Consider the following 23577-nt stretch of genomic DNA (forward strand, 5'->3'; position numbering starts at 1 on the left):
GTGCTGTGTGTAGTAGTGCAGTGCGTGTAGTAGTGCCGTGTGTAGTAGTGCAGTGTGTAGTAGTGCAGTGTGTGTGTAGTAGTGCAGTGTGTAGTGCTGTGTGTAGTAGTGCAGTGTGTAGTGCTGTGTGTAGTAGTGCAGTGCGTAGTAGTGCTGTGTGTAGTGCAGTGTGTAGTAGTGCAGTGTGTAGTGCAGTGTGTGTGTGTAGTGCAGTGTGTAGTGCACTGTGTAGGAGGCGTGCAGTGATTGGGGACGCAGCCCGGCGCGTGTGTGTCTCTGCACTGCAGGCCGGCGGTGCTGCGGGTGGAGGTGGCTGTGGCTGAGCTCGGCGCTCTGATGGCGACTCCCAGCGCGAACAGCAGCTCCGCGACACCGCCCTCCGCCCTCAGCAGCGGCCCCCGCGCCGCCTCCCCACAGCACCACCACTGCCAGCACATCACCACCATGAGCAGCATGCAAGGTAAGGACAAGCAGGCAGACAGGACACGGGCGCCATGTCCCCGTGTCCCCCCTCACTCTCTCCCGCACTCTGCCCCTCGCGCGCTTCCGGTCTGTCTCGGATTAGCTGAGCTGCTAGCTGGCGGTTAGCCTGGGTTAGCATTAGCGCTCTGTTTCCCCCAGCAGCAGCAGCCCGGCCTGTAATCCGCTCTCCCGCTCTGCGGTGTTTATTTACACTCACAGTCAGTTATAAATAAATATAAACATGTGAGTGACACGACAGCAGCGCGAGCCCGCTGTGCAGCTGCACCTGTTCCAGTGAGCGGTTAGCCGAGGATGCTAACTGTCCAGGCATTCAGTAAACCCTCAGCTGCAGCACCGACCCACAATCTGAACAGTTTATTCATTATTTATACAACTGTAACCTTAAAAATGACTCAGTTCAATAATATGTACATGTAATTATGCAGCTTTCAAATAGAAACTGCCTGCTAATCCACACAAATAGAGAAGTTTTGTCATTTCCCAGCTGCCATTTTAAAGGAACTGAATAATTCCCTCAAACACATTCTGCTTGTTGTATTGTTTAATTGTTTTTAAATAATTGTGGTGTTGAATGTGTTGGTTGGTGTTCTGTTGTCGTGGTGGTCATGAGAAGCTGATTAAAGATCATCTTCCTGTCACTGTTTACATTAATGATCAATAAATATAAGTGTGAGAGCTGGTCATGTCGTCATCGCTTTCGGTGACTTCCAGCAGCCAATCAGAGACAGGCTTGGGTCATCAACCGTTCTGATTGGCCACCTGGCGCACACAACCATAAATAGAGAGGAGGCGGGGCTTAATTACTGCTTCACTGCAACCGCACAATAACGAACTGTTTTACGACGAACTTTCGAATTTAACGAACTAACTTCGTGTCCTCCGCATGTCACGACAGAGTCGGAGTCTTCAAAAAAAAAGTCACTTCGCCATGAACTTCTCTTCCCACTAGAGACGAAAAATAACTAACCAAGTCCGCAGTCGAGTTAACGTTACGCGTTTACGCTACAAAACAAAGACTTAACTCACCTCGCTTGTGTCGATCACAAACAATGATCACTGACTTCAAAAAAATCCCTTAAAAGGACTTTCTTTTGTGACCTAACAGCACTTTTACTCGAGTCTTTTCTCCGTAAGCGATGTCACAGTTATTCGTAAACGTAACACATTCTCTGTCTGTCAAAAACTGCAGGTGAGAGATGAATATAATCGCTGGAAGAGATTTATTTAAAAACACACTGGCAAACAGATCCAATCTGATCACAGAGTCGAGGCAGAGACAGGATACGAAAGGCGGAGACAAAGGCCAAAATTCCAAATCTAAAACAGAGTCGAAAACCAGAATATCAACACAGCACTCCAAAAAGGCTTGGTAACGTGAGACACCAGGTACAGCGCATAAACTTCGTAAAGTCTGTGTGCACTGTACTGAGAGTGCTTATAAGCGCATGCTGTGATTGCACTCTAATCCGGAACAGGTGCATGATAATTAGTCTGAACGGTACTGTGCAGGTGTAGCAGTTCAAGGCGCATGGACATGACTTCATCAAAGACAAACTTCATATCCTGGAGCATGTAAAGCATGGTGAGAACGCAACAAATTTTTCTGAAGAATGCGGTATCCTGAAAAATACAATTTCAGCTTTTAACAAAAAAGGAAATGAGCTTCGAGACTTCATATGTAACTGCAGTCAACATGACGAGTGGAAAAGAAAGATGATGCGGCAAGCAAATGACGGCGAGTGACTTATTTCGTAAATATATATAAACAAATTAAGCGTAAATATAAAGTAAACACAGTTGGTCTTGTTTTACGTAAGAGTGAGTGTTTGGTGTGACGACTGGCTCGATTTCAGTATAACGAAGTCTTCTGGACATTTTCCAAGGAGTTCGTTATCGCAGGGTTGCAGTGTACATCAGATCTGAGCCTGGACATAAAGTGATGGATGCTACATGGAGAATTATCATAAATATGTTTGAGTCATTATAAATAAGTGAAATGATTGTAAATACGTCAGGATTTATCGTTATTGTACGCGTGTTGAGAATTATCCTATATACAGTTGTGGTCAGAAGTTCACATACAGTGATATGAATGTCATGGCAATATTTGGGCTTTCAGTAATTTCTCTGAACTGTTCTTTTTCTGTGGCAGAATGATTGTACAGCGTACAGCTTTAATTAAAAAAATTACTAGAATTTGGTGCACAAGTTTTAATTTCTTTGGGTTTTCTGAAATCAACACGGGGTCAAAATTATACATACAGCACACCTGATATTTGGGTAGAATGTCTCTTCGCAAGATTCACCTTGACCAAACATTTTTGTTCACCATGAACAAGCTTCTGGCAGAATTCTGGTTGGATATTTCATGACTCTTCATGGTAGAATTCGTAGAGTTCAATTAAATGTTTTTTTTCTTGGCATAGATTTGACTTATAAGCACGGTCCATATATTTTGAACAGGGTTGGAGTCGGGTCTTGTTTTAAGCTTAATGTTAGCCTGTTTTATCCTCCACAGCCAGCTCTGATGCGTGTTTGGGTTCATTGTCCTGTCGTAACTCCCAAATCCTGTTCAAGTTTCTGATAGTTTATGCTGAATAATTCTGAGGTCGTCCTCCTTCTTCATTATTCCATCCACTTTGTGTAATGAACCAGTTCCGCTGGCAGCAAAACAGCCCCAGCGCATGATGATGCTACCACCACCACCACCACCAGCTGCTACAGTGTCCCTCTGTACATGGTGGTCATTGTGGCTAAACAACTCAATCATTGTCTCATCTGACCATACAGCTTTCCTCCAGAAGGCTTTTTCTTTGTCCATGTGGTCAGCTTCAAACTTTAGTTAAGCTTGAAGGTGTTGATTTTGGAGCAGGGGGTTATTTCTTGGATAGCAGCCTCTTAGTCCATGGTGATCTGAACTGTAGACAGTGATCCATCAGCTTCCAGTTCATGGCAGGGCTGTGCCATGGTGGTTCCCAGGTTGTTCCTGACCATCCAAACCAGTTTCCTTTCAGCTGAGGGTGACAGTTTGGGTTTTCTTGAAGCAAAGTGACTACACCTCACAATAACTTGGATACAATTGTTTGAACTGATCTTGGAATTTACAGTTGTTTAGAAATGGCTCCAAGAGACATTCCAGAGTTGTGTATATCTGCGATCCTGTTTCTCAGATCTGCACTGAGCTCCTTGGACTTTCCCATTGTATTGTGTGTTGGTCAATCCAATGAGTGCTGTAAACAAACCCTTTTTATGAAGGCACAGAGAAGCTACCAGCTGTAGTCAATCATGATCACTAACAGGAAGTTAAGAGGCCTTGGCAAGATAAGAGACATTTTGGAAGTTTCAGCACCTCTGAATTAATAATCTAAGTGAGCGTATATGTAAATTTTTGACCCTGTATGTATAATTTTGACCCTGTGTTGATTTCAGAAAACTCAAAATAAATTAACACTTCTGCACCCAATTCATGTTTTTATATTAAAGCTGTGTGCTGTACAATCATTCTGCCACAGAAAAAGACCAGTTCAGAGAAATGACTGAAAGCCCAAATATTGCCATGATATTCATGTCACTGTCTGTAAACTTCTGACCACAATTGTATGTCCCGAATGATCATAAATACATTCTTGAATATTGTAAACACGTCAGGAATTATCGTAATTATATCGAGATTATCCTACAAAACCCAGCAGCCTTCACTACATTTTTCTTTCTTTGTTTTCTGAAAAGTATTTTAGTCTCGTATGTAATGTGCTGATTTCTTTACAGACTTATAAAAATTTTTCTGTAACATTTTAAATTTGTGCTGGAAAGCTAAAATATTTTCGTACGGACTCGTAATATCAAAGACTTCAGAAAAATCTATAATAAATACGGTGAGCAGTATTGTGTGTGTGTGTGTGTGTGTGTAGAGAATTATTGTAAATACATCAAGAATTATTTTGAAATATGTCAACAATGATCATAAATAAGTTGAATTATTGTAAATATGTCAAGAATTATCACAAACATGTTGAGAATTGTCGTAAATATTCGGAGAGTCATTGGAAATGCATCCACAATTATCATGAGAAATAATGTCAAGAATTATCATAAATATGTTGAGAATGATTCTAAGTCAGTAGACATTTAATGTAAAAAAAAAGAGTCTTTGTTTGCTAAATTACAGGAATCAGGATTAATTCAAATATTTTTGATTTTCTGATTTGACTTTTGAAACCCAAGCATTTTTTTTTCTCCTATGACACTTTTTTTCCTTCTCATCTTTGACCCCTAATGCCCCGCATGACCCTGGACCACGGTGAGACCCTGCAGAACCACACACACACACACACACACACACACACACACACACACTTTTCATCACTTCCTGTCTCATTTCTCATCATGTTGCTTCTTGTTTGTTTCTTCTTTACACCCCATTCTGTGTGTGTGTGTGTGTGTGTGTGTGTGTGTCCGTCCCCACTGGCGCACACACGTACAGTATGACTGAGTCATGCTCTGTGTCTCACCACATTGGTGTATCAGTGTTCCGGGGAACCTTCCAGTAAAAAGAAAAAAACTTTCTGGAAGTGCGCTGATTTAGATTTATAGCACTTCAAATGTTGTTGGGGTTTAAAACACGGTGTTCAAACTCCTTCTCACACTCCGTTAACATCGTATCGCAGGCGCAGGTTTCACACGATCTGTTTAAACATGCTATCTCCTCTTCATCACTTTTTTTAATTTCCTGTTTAAAATATCTTCAGTGTTTCATTGTATTCAGCTGTAGGATTTACACTTAAGACTTCCTGTCTCGTAAACATGTGTGTGTGTGTGTTTGGTGTTTTTCTCGTCAGCAGGATTTCAGTTTAACCTGTCAGGAGCTGCCCAAAGTAAGCGACTCCCACTTTGTTTCTGTCTCCTCACGGGTGATGTTTTGACGCTCCGCTATTCACGACTGGGAGTTGAGTTCAGGGTGTGTGTGTGGTGTATTTGGTGCTGGTGGTGGTAAATCACACTGCAGGTGCTAATTAATTTCTTCGCATTGACTCCGCCCACTATTTCACACTTTATAGCGCATTATTCTGCTCACATGAAAAAGACCCTACGGATGAACCAGCATCTCATCTTCAGCTAAATATGGTTATAGGTTTACGACAGACGCGTGTCCCACCAAGACTTCAGGCTTCGTCCATGTAGAAACGTCTCGGCTACGTTTCCGTATGCCGTCGTCACAGGGAAAGAGCGTCAACTCCAGGATTTTTTACATTTTTAAAAAACTAAGTAATGGAATATACTTCATTCGAGAGCTGCCAATAACCCGTACCCCCTTCTCTTAGCCCTGCCCCTTTACATCTACGATTAACAATTACACATGCTTATTAATCGATCGTTATTAAATATGACAAACAAACAGTGTGGAAAAAGTATTTTGAAACTGATGTGTAAATAAGTGAACAGGCTGGTGAGCAGGGCCGGGCGATATGATGATGTAATATCGATATTGTGATCAATTATGCTGCCATATGCTTTTCTGAGATGTCGCTGGTACTGTGATATAGTTTTCAATTTACTTTAAATATAACAATAACATACTTATAATCAGATGTTCAAATTTTGTACTGAATCTTTCAACTTTTAGAACGTGTTTAAAGTTTATTGTAGATGTGCTGAACCTGTACATCCTTCCCATATGTTCCAGAAATGAGAATTTTTAAAAAATTTTGCCAATGCGATTTTGCTGTAACTCTGACTCACGTTTTAAATCGGTTATTCTCTCTCTTCAGCATGCATAAGTGAACATTCTGAGCAAAGGCAAAGGTTGTTGATCAGAGGATACGAATCGTAGCAGGTTCAGTGGTTGGGCCGTTCTCAGAAAATGTGACAAGTAACGGTAAAGACGCTTTAAAATTTTTTGCGTATACTAATTTTAGTTAATCCCTGTAAATATATTTAATAGACAAAGAAGCTATTTCCTGAATTCACAAAGCAAGAGAGATCATTATGTTATAAAAAATAATACCCAGTTGTCTTTACCGTTACCCGATAGACGACAACACTGGGTAACGGTAAAGACGTCTCATGGCATTTTTGGATCACTGAGTGCATAAAAAAGATAAACAAATTATGCGTTTATTATCCCATCATAACTTTCTACTTGGCTAAAAAAACTTTTTCAACACGCAGCATCATTATCTTTATCATTTGGGGGTAACGGCAAAGACAGTTAATTTCCCTGACATCTCGAAATTTCAGGTTTACCTGAGTCCTTCCTCATGTAGAGCTGCACTGCACTCTACTGTCAAAGCCCTGAGTTACGGCATGATTTTACCACTTGGGTAACGGTAAAGACATCAAGAAAGTACACGTTCTTGCACATATATTTTAGGCTCTACACCAAAAACTGTTGAAGCAAAGATCATGATATTTTCCACAATAAAAAGTGAAGATATCGAGATAATATTTCAGAAAGAAAAGTGAAAATAAAAAAACTAAAAAACCAAAGGAATTATTTTCATTCAGATTTCACTAATCCTCATTTAGACACGTGGCGGTAATGACATTTTGGTATATTTAGGCGAAATAAAATTTTCGCAAATGCAGACAAGTTGTCTCAATCGTTTTTTTTTTTTTTTTTACTGCTCTGTTAAATTCTTTCTGAAAATAAATGTATAATAGAGGGCCAGGATTAATGGTTTTAGAGGAAAAACAAACAAACTTCGTAGCCTGGCAAGCCAGACTAAATGTGAATATTTAGTCTGGCCTCACTCGTAGACATTTTCGAAGGGTGTGGGAGGAACAACCCGCTGTCTTTCAAACTGTCTCTGTGCATATAGGCCAACGCTCTGACCAATCAGTGCAACAGTGACTGTGACATAGTCAGAGCGACAGAAAGCAGTGGGGGAGGCCTTGAAATAAATAATTTTTCAAAATGCGTATTAATTAATAAACAGGTTCTAGATATTAAGAAGTTTGGAGATAATGACCACAAGTTTGGAGTCTGTACCACATACTTAACATACACTCATTTTTTTTCAAGTGTTTTTCAAGGGTTTGCTTAAACTGTTTTTGAGAGTTTTTATTTAGTGGTGTTTGGTGAAATAATTTCCCTTAAATTTAAAATAACGGGAAAATAAGAAACAATCAAAAAGTAATGTTTCAAAGCTGTTTATTAATTCTTCGTACTGCACAAACTAGCCCCATCCTTTTGGCTACGAGCGGAGCTAGCTGGTAGATCAGACTTTTGCCATAGCCGGTCGGCAAAACAGCGAAAACGTCCTTCTTGAAAAGGAATGAGCGGAGAGCCTCTTCCTGCTCATGCTTCAACGAAAACTCCAAGTCTAATTCTTCTAAAACTGATTCCAAAGCGGAGTCAAACGCGCGCTGTTCACTAGCCATAGCCATCTTTCCTGTTGTGCTTTCTCCAGCGTCGCGCAGCTTTGTCGTCACTCCTGCAAAAGCCCGCTCAAAGAATCCAAACAAAAACCTTGCGTTGTGATTGGCGGGCACAATTTGATGCCCGGGGTGTGTTGTTGATATGGTCCGAGGCTAGACCCACTCGTAGGCAAAAATATTTTTGGCCGCTAGGCGGGTGGGTCTAGTTTACTAGGCTACAAACTTCGTGTTTAAAACTGAATTTGTCACATTTTCTGAGATTGGCCGCGGTATCGTGAATCGAAATCATATCATGTGTAAAGTTGAGGTTTACCCCACTAGTTTTAACTAAATGATCCAGAAGAGGTGCATGGATATAAAGCAGCAAAACATTTTAAATCAGTTTTTGGTTTCATTTCAAATATGAAACTTTATTTGGTTTCCCCGTGTTGTTGGAACACAGCTCCAGACAGTTTTTCTCGGGGTGGCCAGACTGAGACCGTTGTTCACACAGGGGTGGCACTAAAACTGATCTCATCTTCTTGTCATTTTTCTGTGTGGCGAGTCGCTGTGGGTCTCGTGGTGTTTCTTGGTCACTCACTCATTAATTTGGGCATCAGGCAATGACTGCCGTGGAGAATTACATCATGAAGACCTGCATAATAAACGTTTTAATTCTTACTAAGCTGATTAAAAAAAACTTAAATGGTTGTGAAAATTGTGCCTTTTTAATCGGTGATAAAGCTCACACAATCATTACAAAATTTACACTCCTCCTCTTGCGCTCTCTCTCTTATATAATATGAGAAGGTATTTATACTCGTGACCGTGGCACGTTCCGATTTTTTAGAATTCTGTCCGTGGTTCAGGAAAAGGAAACTCTGAGGCTTAGTACGGAGAGGAGACGAGGGAATCAGGACACTTTGTCCATTGACCATTTCGTCCAATAGTTAAGACGTTTCGTCCAAAACCTTTTTCAGACGCATTATCAATTATTTTATATTTCAGGTATTCCTGTGTTCGCGAATGAAAGCTCCGCTAGAGCGCCTAAAGATTTAACACGATCCAGCCGGCTTTAAAAAATTAATAACTCGGCCAATGGAGCTCACAGCGAAGCCAAATTTTACAGGCAGCTCCCCCTAAGCCCCCCCACCCCCACCCCCCGGAAAGAGCACGGTCTCGGGTCGGGAGGACCGCACCTCAGCCTGGGATTCGCGAACGAAGCCCCCGCAAAAGCGCTACTCGGCGCCTAAAGATTTAATATGATCCATACTATGGCACTCATTTGCTTTACAAAAATGTGTTTTACTTTGGTCAAATTCCATTGAGAATTCCTCCTTTTTTCAAACAAACAAATACCTGAAATATAAAATAACTGATAGTGCGTATGAAAAAGGCTTTGGACGAAATGACTTGTATTCGCACTCGATGGTCGGTAGAAACATCTTATCTTCAGAAAAGTCTGACTTTTTTGAATAATATGGGTCAAAACCACACATCTATCTTCTCTTTGTATCGAATCTTCACTCAATCGTTCAAATCATGGTAATACTGAGAAAATTCCGCATTGTTTACAGACACGCTTTCAGCGGCTGCCGTCCGAGTTGCTTTGTATCTCCACCATCATGGCGGACGCTCATGATGCAGCACATTTTGATCACGTGGTTGCAAGTCATCTATTGAGGTTTTTCACCTGACGTCACAGGGTCACGTGACGCCCCGGTGTCCGCCATTTTGAAGGTCAAGCTAGCTAATGTCAACAACATAGTAGCTAGTATGTTACTGTAGCAATATTTACGTTCAGTCATTTGGATGACTGTTAAAACCTTTCAGTCTCAAGTTTTTCCTTTACTGTATTTACTAGTTTACTGTAATTATGATCCGGCAGCTATTTACACCGGATCCAGTGTAAATAGCTGCCAGAGCGCGCTCCGGAACCTCGGCCGGAGCACTCCAGGAGCAAGTCGGAGCGTGCTGCTTAATTTGAGGGGGAGCAAGCCAGAGCGCGCTCCAGCAGCTATTTACACTGGATCCGGTGTAAATAGCTGCCGGATCATAATTACAGTAAACTAGTAAATACAGTAAAGGAAAAACTTGAGACTGAAAGGTTTTAACAGTCATCCAAATGACTGAACGTAAACATTGCTACAGTAACATACTAGCTACTGTTGTTGACATTAGCTAGTGCTAACAGCTAGCTGCTAGTACACTGCTACAACACAGACACCGACCCTAATAATACAGTTCTTGGTCATTGCCTGGTAACAGCAAATTTATAACGGGCCATGTCTCAACAGACTAAGAAGTTATTTCAGTGACATTTAATTACATTTTGTTTATCCTGAGGACCGAAAGTAAATGAAAATGTGAACAAACCTTAGCTGTAATAAGATGGTGACCACCGGCTCCAGGGACGACCCGCTGATGTAGGCATGTTACCCAGCCTGACACAAAATATTTGTAGGCATCCAAACTCTTATACGCTTTCAGATCAATACCTGTGTATGGCGATGGGTTTTTAACGACATAGGTATACAGATCATGTGGGCCGAAGTCAGGTAAAGACGAGGGCTTGGTGTACTTCCGTACGTCAGTGAACAATCCTGGTGGAAGCAGGTAAACGTCATTCTCTAATCCTGCTAACCTCAATTTTTGCAAATACCTCTCCCTCTGCTCGCCCTGTAAATGCCCTACGTCGCTGGATAGTGAAGGTGTTTTCTGCATCTTGCGCCTTTTTCTTTTATGTTTTTCGTTTGTCGCCTTCCTCGCATTCAAACTGATTCGAGCCGTGCCGTCCAAAATGGCAGCCTAACGATGCATCACATGACTTGGTCACGTGGGTGAAAAACCTCAATAGACAGCTGCTTGTTCTTCTTCTGTAATTGTGTTGTTGGTGGTTGATATTCAAGTTGTGTATTACCGCCACCTACTGTTTGGGTGGAGAACTACTGGTTTGAGAGTGCGCTGTTGAATTGCGTCCGTATGAGAACGAATGCATGCAAACATAGTTCCGCAAAAACGTTGCCGACAAAGCAGTGTTGGGGGTGGCCAGAGATTAATTTAGGCTGGCTACCACTTGGTTCCGCCAGGTCAGGTTGTGCAGTCATGACATGATTGCAGATTATTATTTTAAATAAACTTTACGGTGTAAAGAAAGTGAGCTTTTGAAATTTCTGTGGATTTTGATGGAGTCAGTTGGGATTGAAACTCTTTTCCAGATGTTAGTGACTGAGGTCTTGATACGACGTGACCTTTAGATGTTTTATATTAAAATCCCAATGAAGTCCATTTCGATTTGAAGTTCTAACACCACAACATGCGGAAATGTTAAAGCAGGGGGGCGAAGACTTATGCACGGTACTGTGGTTCTCGATGGAGGCTTAGTCTTAACTTTAACATCTCCTCAGAAGACGAATCCCATTCCAGACGAGTCCCGATCTCGGCAGCCTGTCTCGAATTGGAGCGCAGGGGTGATATCGTGGTCAGCCGGGAGAACGTTGCTGTTGATGTTGGATATTGTGATGTATTGTGATGACTGATAATCAGCATGTGTTTTATTCTAACCACACTGGAAAAGCAGGAGACCACTCTCGACTTGAGCTCGTTTTTCTTCTTGGAACGAAACCAACAGTTGTGGAAAAATTCCCTGAACCATCTTCTCTCACATTCTTTACACAGTTTCTCACTAACCGAGCAGCACCTTAGCTGGGGTGGGGATTTTTAAGTTTTGTTTATGTTTTCTTTTTTTCCCCCTCTCCTCCTCCTTTCGGGTTGTGTTCTGTCTCGTTTTTGGAGCTGAAATCTTTTTGCATGAGCAGCAGTGGAACTTGTCGGGGCAGGGAACCTTCGCAGAATGACAAACGCTTTTTCTTCGGAATCGCATTCTTGTGGTGGCTTTAGGACGGGAAAATGAAAACAAAAACACATTCTTCTACTCCGAGGTGGAACCTTTCAGCCTGGGAGGGGTTTTAGCTCACACTGTGAAGTTTTTTTATTTATTTTATATTATTATACATTTGTGAGCAACAACAATAACAGTATTTATTTATTTATTTATTAAAGTAATCATATGCATGTTTTCTTGTAAAATGAGTGTATCTTTTTTTTTTCTACATAGGAACTTAAATTCTAAATTACGGAGCTGATTTTAGAATCTTATGGTTTTTTTATCCATCATTTCAGAAAGTTATAAGGAGTAAACTTTTGACATTTTGTGCAAGTTTGTCGAGTGAAACGCTTCAGAGAGTCAAGAAAGGCAGGACTTGGCTTATTTCCAATTTACCAATCGCAAACGTGACATCATCCTTATTGTTTGAATAAATACATTTATAAATTCTGGTACAAAACTTGGACAGAATAAACGATGCCTCTGACCTGGAGAAATGATCAACTTAAACATCGTGAGCTCTGTAGCAGAGCCTGAGGCATCACTTGAACTGGATATAGAGCTCCAAGTCGGCTAAACTGACTGTCTTCTGAGGCCTCTTTCTCAGGCACTGTAGATCACAGCAGGGCGGGGCAGGTGTCATTTGAAAGCCACTGAAGAGCTCGTTATAACCGGAATAATGTGGCTCTCCAACCACATAACGATATCAGTGATCCGGAGCTAACACGTCCAGTGCTTGTTCTGTACAATTTAACTGCATGATTTGTGCAGATTAGAGCCTCTACTGTTCAAATAGGGCAAATGTTTGAATGCTGACTTCCATGATGTGATTCGCACTTTTCAGTGACGCACATCGTTACATTTTTTTTTTGCATTGCAGTGCTTCGTTACAGCACTAAACTTTAGCTTCTTACACGAATGCGGAATGATGATTCCAAATAGGAATACAGGCGCTGAGGGAGAACGGTGCACGTCAGACTCCAGTTATCTCCAATCTCCAGGTTTACTAAAGCTGCCATTCTTCAGGGGCTGTTTTTACACAGCAGGATCACTCGGTTAGCTCGTTAATCCTGAGTGACTCGCGGGTAGGAGCAGATTCAATACGCACAACCTGGTCAAAGCTAGAAAACTAGCTTAAAACGTCAACGAGTGACTACAGCGTCTGGGCTAATACATTGCTAATACAGTGGTATGAAGATGCACGTGTCATATCAGCCAATCAGAAACGAGTATTTTCAGTGGCATAAATATTCAAAGACAGGGTGTTTGCCATGTTACCATGGCGAAGCTGATCGTTTTCTGCGAACATCATGTCCCGAAGTGTTTTATTGCTCTGTCACTGCAGCAATTTTTAGTTGAGTGCTAATTGTACTTTTTATCCATTTATGGTTACACTTGATATCTGTGAAACGAGTTCGTTCCTGTTCTCATGGATGTAATAGGCTCTCTTCATATACGCCAAATACACAGGCGTTTATAGGAAACATCATCATATAAATGATTTTTCAATCTGTTTATGCGGCGCGTCCGTTGTACACGCCCCTGCGAACGAGCTGTTACTATAGAAACGATAGCGTCTTAGAACGACTGATTTACAGCTGCACGAGCTGCTTTAGGAAATCTGGAGTGTTCCTCTCTCTCTCTCTCTCTCTCTCTCTCTCTCTCTCTCTCTCTCTCTCTCTTCAGGTGTGCATGGCTTCCCTGAACATGTGTGGATGTGATCAAAAATTTCCCAATCTCATCAGACTGTTGAAGAACATCTGTACTGTCTTCTACACATGTTATGTTCTCGTATGCGTGTGTGACGTTCCTGTGCTTCCTCTCTGTCAGGTAAACGTAAAGTACTGAAGTTAGATTTTGCCAATCCGTCAATCAAATCAGCCACCAGATTCAACCTCAGCACTGCGGGACCGCCCTTCCAGAACCCTCACATGTGAGTACACCATGTTCTCCACACCCTGCTCGTCCTGGATTCCCAAATACAGTCTTACACACTTAAATGTTGGCATTCTAGAGCCCTCAAGTGACTAAAGCTATTCTAGAGCCTTAGAGTGGTTATAAGTTTAAGTACTTTAAACTTATAACCACTCTAGAACCCAGCAATTTGATGTGAATATACCACTTTTAGAATCCATATCTGTACATACAGCCATTCTAGAACTCGGTACTGTGTCTATAAATAAGGTTAAGCAATGTGAATTAAGCCACTCTAGAACACACGTCTCCGAATACGTCTGTTATGAGTGTAGCTGTTGTGGAACCCTGTTATCTAATCTGAATACAGCTTCTTTTTTTTTTCAAAACAACATAGAGCCATTCTAGAACCCGATAATGTGACATAAATGCATCCATTCTTGTAACTCCTTTATGCAACGCCAGTAAAACTGGTCTAGGACCCACTTCCATGGATGCAGCCATTGGAATATGAGCAGGTTGTCAAATGGCTGTGTTCACCAAAGTGAGAATAGAGATCTTGCAGTCACGTGACCGGAAAGTACACAACCCCCATCTTGTTGGTCAAAAACACCGCTGAATACTGCTGCACTCGTGTACAGAATGGATCAATTTCAACCGACGGACTACACGGCTCATTTTTCTAATGAATAGATAACTAGATATGTCTAAAATAAACGATCTACAGATTTGTGACCCTTATGGCTTACCGGACGGAGTTTTCACGACCGGATTTTGAACTGCCAGCGGAATACCCAGACGTGTATGATTACCTCATCAACTTTCCCTCGCTGTTCAGTGGTGAAGCACTGCGTGCCTATAAATCTCTGGACAGTTATCTTTACAGAAATTCAGGATTTGTCAGCGACTCAGATGTGGCATCTTGTAAACAAGAAAATAATCCTCATTGGATGGGTAAGTCACTTAAGTATTGAGTATAGCACTGACCAGCCGATTATAGAATAGAATAAGGTAATTCCAAATCGTCCGTCTTGTTTACATGGATCTGGCGTTGGAGAGGTAGAGACTTAGCAGTGGAGGTTTGAGTAGCTGTTTTCTGAGCTTAGTCAACAGGCCGGCTCTGCCTGTAGCCTCGCTTTTGCTTCGGCTCCCGGCGCCGCCTCCTTCGCTTTGCTTCCGATAACAATCCACGGAGACCCCGCTGGTCTCGCCATCTCGTCCGGAATGTTTTTTTTTTTTTTTCTCGTCCGGAATGTTGTGCATGCGATGGAAATCACTACAAACCGTCATTTTCTGCTGGAAACCAATGTCCAGTAAGTCCATACGGTTGTAGTGGATATTGAAGTCCGGTACAGACGAACAACACGCAAAAATACACACAAAAAACATAAAAAATGTGCACAGGTAGGGAGAGCTTGTTGCCGCAGCCGTTGTAGTAGAATTGTATATAGTAGGGTTTTCCAGAAGAAAAGGTAGAAGTAAAAGCAGAAGTAGAAGGCGGAATATGGTGTTTGACCGACACGATGGCGTCCGTCACAATCTGGATCGGCTGTGACGTCACATGCAAGTGCTCCATAGACATTCTAGAACCCAGATAAACATAAATTCAGCCGAGCGTGGTCACAGTTGTTGTTGTAGAACCTGGTTGTGTGATGTTCCTCTCGCAGAGCCACTCTAGGGGCAACACTTGTAAACACAGCCATTTGGATACAGTATATCCGCAACAGAACCCAGTTATCGGGTGTGAATCCAGCTGTTTAGGTCCCCGCTTGTGTTAATACAGGCGAGTTAGAGTGTCTTTCAGTGAAAAGCATGATGCTATTCAAGACCCCACTTGCATTCAGACAGACTTGTTGTTCTAAGTCTCGTTAATACAGCTCTTTGGGAGCCCAGATATTTAATGTGAATTTAGTGTGGGGCGCTGTGTGAGATGGCTGCTTCTCCAGTAGCTCTGTAGTTTTTAGCTCTTTTAACCTCTTTTTTTTCCACCTTTTTACTTTCTGCTCTTCTTACAAAGACATATTGTGTTTTTCTTCGTATCCCATGGATATTTTTAACTTTAACACGCAACCAGGAGCCAGTTTTCTCACTTATTCGAGAGAGGAGCTGCTGGCCCTGAAAACAATGGGACGAGCCGGGATACGACACCCCATCCCGGCGGAGCTGAGGAAGAAACCCAGGGGCTGCAAAGCTGGGGCTAAGCTAAAGGCTAGGCTAGTGGACAAGCGGCAGTGCTACAAACCATCCATTCCCTCCGTTATCATGGGGAATGTGAACTCGCTGCCGAATAAGGTCGACGAGCTATCCGCACTGAACAACCAGCGGATTTACCGTGAGAGCAGCTTGTTTATTTTTACAGAGACATGGCTAACACGCCTTGTACAGGATGCTAACGTGGACCTGTGGGGATTCACTGCTGTGAGAGCCGACAGAGACACTAAAGCATGCTGGAAAAGCAAAGGTGGGGGACTCATCATTTATGTTAACAACCGCTGGTGTAACCCGGGACATATCTCTGTAAAGATAGTCTTATGTTGCCCGGACTTGGAGCTGCTAGCAGTTAGCCTGCGGCCATATTATCTGCTGAGGGAGTTCAGTCATGTGATCACCATCTGTGTTTACATCCCTCCGAGGGCAGCTGCTGCATGTGAGAGGATTCACTCTGTCACAGCAAGGCTGCAGACACAGCACCCTGAGGCATTTATGATCATTTCTGGGGACTTTAATCACGCTACTTTGGACTCTACTTTGGCTGCTTTTTACCAGGTTGTGGATTGTCCAACAAGGAACAACAGGACAATTGACTTGCTGTATGCTAATGTGAGGGATGCATACAGAGTCACACCCCTACCCCCACTAGGGAAGTCTGACCACAATGTGGTTCGTCTACAGCCGAAGTACACCCCCCCCCCGGTTCAAAGGCAGCCTGCAACAACTAGCTCCATCAGGAGGTGGTCCCCTGAAATGGAAGATGCCCTCAGGGACTGCTATGACATCACGGACTGGGATGTGCCGCTTAGCCCACACTGTGAGGACATAGAGGGGCTGACACACTGACAGATTACCTCAACTTCTGTGCAGATGTGGTCTCCCCCGCTAAGACTGTACGATGTTACCCTAATAACAAGCCATGGGTAACACAGGAAGTCAAAGCTGTCCTCAACAGGAAGAAGGCCGCCTTCAGGAGCAGGGATAGGGAGGTGATGAAAGCAGCACAGCAGGAGGTGAAATGCTGTGTGAGGGAAGCTAAGGACAGCTACAGGAGAAAGGTGGAGTGGAAGCTGAAGGAGAACAGCATGAGGGAGGTCTGGGAAGGTGTGAAACCATCACAGGCCACAATACAAAGACCAGAGTCGTTGAGGGGACTGTGGAGAGGGCGAATGAGTTGAATGACTTCTTCAACCGTTTCAACCAGCCCATGTCCCCCCCACCCTCCCCCTCACTGCAGCCATCTCTCCTTCTTCCCTCAACACACCTCCCCCCAGTCATCGCAGCCACCCCCTCCTCCCCCACCTCAACACAGACTCCTCCATGCATTACTGCAGACCAGGTCAGAGGTCAACTGAGGAAGCTTCACCCCGGGAAAGCAGCAGGCCCAGACAAGGTGTGTCCCCGACTACTGAAGACCTGTGCTGCTGAACTGGGTGAACCACTCCAATGCATTTTCAACCTCAGCCTGCAGCTGGGGAGAGTGCCCACCCTCTGGAAGACATCATGCATTGTTCCAGTTCCCAAGAAGAACCGGCCCAGCGAGCTGAACGACTTCCGACCGGTGGCACTCACTTCACATCTGATGAAGACGTTGGAGCGGCTCTTCCTCAGCCTCCTCAGACCCCAGGTGCAACATGCCCAGGACTGTCTGCGGTTTGCGTACCGGGCAGGTGTTGGTGTGGAAGACGCCATCCTCTACCTGCTTCACCGAGCCCACTCGCATCTGGATAAGGGAAATGGCGTAGTGAGGATCCTCTTCTTGGACTTCTCCAGTGCCTTCAACACCATCCAGCCCTTATGCTTCAGGACAAACTGAACAGGATGCTAGTGGACCCCTGCCTGGTCACCTGGATCTCCAGCTACCTCACTGACAGGCTGCAGTACGTCAGGCTGAAGGACATCACGTCTGACACTGTGATTAGCAGCACCAGAGCACCCCAGGGCATGGTGCTGGCCCCTCTTCTCTTCACCCTGTACACTGTGGACGTCTGCTACAACTCGGAGCTGTGTCACATTCAGAAGTTTGCTGATGACCCAGCCATCGTGGGGTGTATCAGGGACGACGGAGAGGAGGAGTATAGGAGCCTGATGAGGGACTTTGCCGTTTGGTGCAACAGGAACCATCTGCAGCTCAACACCTTGAAGACCAAGGAGCTGGTCATTGACTTTGGGAGGTCCAGACCAAGGTCACGACCAGTTCTGATCGAGGGAGTCGAGGTGGAGGCTGTGGATTCCTACAAGTACCTCGGGCTGTGGCTGGACAGCAAGCCGGACTGGACTTGCAACACCAACCACTTGTACAGGAAGGGACAGAGCAGGCTGTACTTCCTTAGGAGGCTGTGGTCCTTTAACATCTGCAGGAAACTCCTTTGGATGTTCTATCAGTCCGTGGTAGCCAGTGTCCTGTTTTACACCGTGGTGTGCTGGGGGGGCAGCACATCCAAGAAGGACACATCCAGGCTGGACAAACTGATCATGTGGGCCGGCTCTGTGGTTGGCATGAAGCTGGACTCTCTGGTGGCAGTGGTAGAGAAGAGGTCTATGGACAAACTATTGAACATCATGGACGATGCCAGTCACCCTCTGCACACTGTCATCAGCAACCAGAGGAGCCTGTTCAGTGACAGAATGCTCCTTCCCAAGTGCAGGACAAACAGACTTAAAAACTTTGTCCCTCACGCCATCAGACTGTACAACTCCTCTCTGGGGGGGACGAGGGGTAACAGGAGGACAGAGGACGGGAAAGAGAAGTAGCCTAGCCTGACAATAAGCAATACTGGATTATGTGCAATATAATGTGCAATACCTCTTCTGTTGGACTTTTTTTCCTTCCTCTTCCCCATATCTTATTCTTATTCTTTTTTATATTTGTACATGTAAATACCTAATTTAATTTAATTTATCTAGAAGTTTTCTCTATTTTCTATTCTCTATTTATCCTGTAATGATGCTACTGGAATTTTAATTTCCCTGAGGGAACCCTCCCAAAAGGATCAATAAAGTTCTATCTAATCTAATCTAATCTAATCATTGTTCATGGTGTGTGTGTGTGTGTGTGTGTGTGTGTGTGTGTGTGTGTGTGTGTGTAGAGAACGTTTGCGCACACACAGTATTGAATCATCAGGAAAGTTAAAGATTTCTCCAGAGCAGCACTGTGACTTCACTGCGGAGGACCTGAAGGACCTGGGGGAGATTGGCCGAGGAGCATACGGCTCCGTCAACAAGATGGCGTACAAACCTAGCGGACAGATCATGGCTGTAAAGGTAACAGGCCACACCCCTCACTGAGACTGATGGGTACAGAGGCCACGCCTCCTTCACTGAGACTGATAGATACAGAGGACACGCCTCCTTTACTGAGACTGATAGATACAGAGGACACGCCTCCTTTACTGAGACTGATAGATACAGAGGCCACGCCTCCTTCACTGTAGCTGATAGGTACAGAGGCCATGCCTCCTTCACTGAGACTGATAGATACCGAGGTCACGCGTCCTTCACTGAGACTGATACAGAGGCCACGCCTCCTTCACTGAGACTGATAGATACAGAGGCCACGCCCCTTACTGAGACTGATAGATACAGAGGCCATGCCCCTCACTGAGACTGATACAGAGGCCATGCCTCCTTCACTGTAGCTGATAGATACAGAGGCCACGCCCCTCACTGAGACTGGTGGATACAGAGGCCACGCCCCTCACTGAGACTGGTGGATACAGAGGCCATGCCCCTCACTGAGACTGGTGGATACAGAGGCCATGCCCCTCACTGAGACTGATAGATACAGAGGCCACGCCTCCTTCACTGTAGCGGATAGATACAGAGGCCACGCCTCCTTCACTGAGACTGATGGATACAGAGGCCACGCCTCCTTCACTGTAGCTGATAGATACAGAGGCCACGCCTCCTTCACTGAGACTGATAGATACAGAGGCCACGCCTCCTTCACTGTAGCTGATAGATACAGAGGCCACACGTCCTTTACTGTAACTGATAGGTACAGAGGCCACGCCTCTTTCACTGAGACTGATAGATACAGAGGCCACGCCTCCTTCACTGAGACTGATAGATACAGAGGCCACACCTCCTTCACTGAGACTGATAGATACAGAGGCCACGCCTCCTTCACTGTAGCTGATAGGTACAGAGGCCACGCCTCCTTCACTGAGACTGATAGATACAGAGGCCACACCTCCTTCACTGAGACTGACAGATACAGAGGCCACGCCTCCTTCACTGAGACTGATAGATACAGAGGCCACGCCCCTTACTGAGACTGATAGATACAGAGGCCATGCCCCTCACTGAGACTCATAGAGGTCACGCCCCTCACTGAGACTGATACAGAGGCCATGCCTCCTTCACTGTAGCTGATAGATACAGAGGCCACGCCCCTCACTGAGACTGGTGGATACAGAGGCCACGCCCCTCACTGAGACTGGTGGATACAGAGGCCATGCCCCTCACTGAGACTGGTGGATACAGAGGCCATGCCCCTCACTGAGACTGATAGATACAGAGGCCACGCCTCCTTCACTGTAGCGGATAGATACAGAGGCCACGCCTCCTTCACTGAGACTGATAGATACAGAGGCCACGCCTCCTTCACTGTAGCTGATAGATACAGAGGCCACACGTCCTTTACTGTAACTGATAGGTACAGAGGCCACGCCTCTTTCACTGAGACTGATAGATACAGAGGCCACGCCTCCTTCACTGAGACTGATAGATACAGAGGCCACACCTCCTTCACTGAGACTGATAGATACAGAGGCCACGCCTCCTTCACTGTAGCTGATAGGTACAGAGGCCACGCCTCCTTCACTGAGACTGATAGATACAGAGGCCACACCTCCTTCACTGAGACTGACAGATACAGAGGCCACGCCTCCTTCACTGAGACTGATAGATACAGAGGCCACGCCCCTTACTGAGACTGATACAGAGGCCATGCCTCCTTCACTGTAGCTGATAGATACAGAGGCCACGCCCCTCACTGAGACTGGTGGATACAGAGGCCACGCCCCTCACTGAGACTGGTGGATACAGAGGCCATGCCCCTCACTGAGACTGGTGGATACAGAGGCCATGCCCCTCACTGAGACTGATACAGAGGCCACGCCTCCTTCACTGAGACTGATAGATACAGAGGCCACGCCCCTTACTGAGACTGATAGATACAGAGGCCATGCCCCTCACTGAGACTCATAGAGGCCACGCCCCTCACTGAGACTGATACAGAGGCCATGCCTCCTTCACTGTAGCTGATAGATACAGAGGCCACGCCCCTCACTGAGACTGGTGGATACAGAGGCCACGCCCCTCACTGAGACTGGTGGATACAGAGGCCATGCCCCTCACTGAGACTGGTGGATACAGAGGCCATGCCCCTCACTGAGACTGATAGATACAGAGGCCACGCCTCCTTCACTGTAGCGGATAGATACAGAGGCCACACCTCCTTCACTGAGACTGATAGATACAGAGGCCACGCCTCCTTCACTGAGACTGATAGATACAGAGGCCACACCTCCTTCACTGAGACTGACAGATACAGAGGCCACGCGTCCTTCACTGAGACTGATAGATACAGAGGCCACGCGTCCTTCACTGAGACTGATGGGTACAGAGGCCACGCCTCCTTCACTGAGACTGATAGATACAGAGGACACGCCTCCTTCACTGAGACTGATAGATACAGAGGACACGCCTCCTTTACTGAGACTGATAGATACCGAGGTCACGCGTCCTTCACTGAGACTGATACAGAGGCCACGCCTCCTTCACTGTAGCTGATAGATACAGAGGCCACACGTCCTTTACTGTAACTGATAGATACAGAGGCCACGCCTCCTTCACTGTAGCGGATAGATACAGAGGCCACGCCTCCTTCACTGAGACTGATAGATACAGAGGCCACGCCTCCTTCACTGAGACTGATAGATACAGAGGCCACGCCTCCTTCACTGTAGCTGATAGATACAGAGGCCACACATCCTTTACTGTAACTGATAGGTACAGAGGCCACGCCTCTTTCACTGAGACTGATAGATACAGAGGCCACGCCTCCTTCACTGAGACTGATAGATACAGAGGCCACACCTCCTTCACTGAGACTGATAGATACAGAGGCCACGCCTCCTTCACTGAGACTGATAGATACAGAGGCCACACCTCCTTCACTGAGACTGACAGATACAGAGGCCACGCGTCCTTCACTGAGACTGATAGATACAGAGGCCACGCGTCCTTCACTGAGACTGATGGGTACAGAGGCCACGCCTCCTTCACTGAGACTGATAGATACAGAGGACACGCCTCCTTTACTGAGACTGATAGATACAGAGGCCACGCCTCCTTCACTGTAGCTGATAGGTACAGAGGCCACACCTCCTTCACTGAGACTGATAGATACAGAGGCCACGCCTCCTTCACTGAGACTGATAGATACAGAGGCCACACCTCCTTCACTGAGACTGATAGATACCAAGGTCACGCGTCCTTCACTGAGACTGATAGATACAGAGGCCACGCCTCCTTCACTGAGACTGATAGATACAGAGGCCACACCTCCTTCACTCAGACTGATAGATACAGAGGCCACGCCTCCTTCACTGTAACTGATACAGAGGCCATGTGTCCTTCACTGTAGCTGATAGATACAGAGGCCACGCCTCCTTCACTGAGACTGATAGATACAGAGGCCACGCCTCCTTCACTGAGACTGATAGATACAGAGGCCACGCCTCCTTCAATGTAGCTGATAGATAGAGGCCACGCCTCCTTCACTGAGACTGATAGATACAGAGGACACGCCTCCTTTACTGAGACTGATAAATAGAGGCCACGCCTCCTTCACTGAGACTGATAGATACAGAGGCCACGCCTCCTTCACTGTGACTGATAGATACAGAGGCCACGCCTCCTTCACTGAGACTGATAGATACAGAGGCCACACCTCCTTCACTCAGACTGATAGATACAGAGGCCACGCCTCCTTCACTGTAACTGATACAGAGGCCATGTGTCCTTCACTGTAGCTGATAGATACAGAGGCCACGCCTCCTTCACTGAGACTGATAGATACAGAGGCCACGCCTCCTTCACTGAGACTGATAGATACAGAGGCCACGCCTCCTTCACTGTAGCTGATAGATACAGAGGCCACGCCTCCTTCAATGTAGCTGATAGATAGAGGCCACGCCTCCTTCACTGAGACTGATAGATACAGAGGACACGCCTCCTTTACTGAGACTGATAAATAGAGGCCACGCCTCCTTCACTGAGACTGATAGATACAGAGGCCACGCCTCCTTCACTGTGACTGATAGATACAGAGGCCACGCCTCCTTCACTGTGACTGATAGATACAGAGGCCACGCCTCCTTCACTGTGACTGATAGATACAGAGGCCACGCCTCCTTCACTGAGACTGATAGATACAAAGGCCACGCCTCCTTCACTGTTGCTGACAGAGGCCACACCTCCTTCAGTGAGACTGACAGCTATGCAAGCCACGCCTCCTTCATTGAGACTGATGGAAGCGTAGGCCACGCCTCTCCCACCATTTTCAGCATTAGCATTTAGTATATCATGTTAGGTGTTACAGACACTATCTAAAAGTGTGTGTGTGTGACAGAGGATCAGGTCGACGGTGGATGAGAAGGAGCAGAAGCAGTTGCTGATGGATCTGGACGTGGTGATGAGGAGCAGTGACTGTCCCTACA

The 23577-nt window shown here is 45.3% G+C and overlaps 1 protein-coding gene across 5 annotated transcripts in view; it reads left to right on the top strand.

Annotated features, from left to right (window-relative positions):
• The first annotated feature begins 200 nt into the window (after positions 1-200).
• map2k4a (mitogen-activated protein kinase kinase 4a) overlaps positions 201-23577 on the top strand; it is a 34400-nt gene continuing 11023 nt past the window's right edge. The window contains exons 1-5 of one of the 5 annotated variants that reach the window (XM_060904310.1): positions 201-460; positions 5322-5357; positions 13556-13658; positions 18940-19114; positions 23490-23577. The exon at positions 23490-23577 is cut by the window's right edge and continues 32 nt beyond it. In XM_060904310.1, coding sequence (XP_060760293.1) covers positions 337-460; positions 5322-5357; positions 13556-13658; positions 18940-19114; positions 23490-23577 — 526 coding nt within the window. In that variant the 5' untranslated portion in view covers positions 201-336. Of the gene's footprint in view, positions 461-2047; positions 2066-4752; positions 4784-5321; positions 5358-13555; positions 13659-18939; positions 19115-23489 lie in introns of those variants that run through there. The other 4 variants (XM_060904311.1, XM_060904314.1, XM_060904313.1 and 1 more) reach the window with 4 other exon arrangements.

This window comes from Neoarius graeffei, chromosome 22 (assembly GCF_027579695.1).
Source record: "Neoarius graeffei isolate fNeoGra1 chromosome 22, fNeoGra1.pri, whole genome shotgun sequence".
NCBI classification, from domain to species: domain Eukaryota; kingdom Metazoa; phylum Chordata; class Actinopteri; order Siluriformes; family Ariidae; genus Neoarius; species Neoarius graeffei.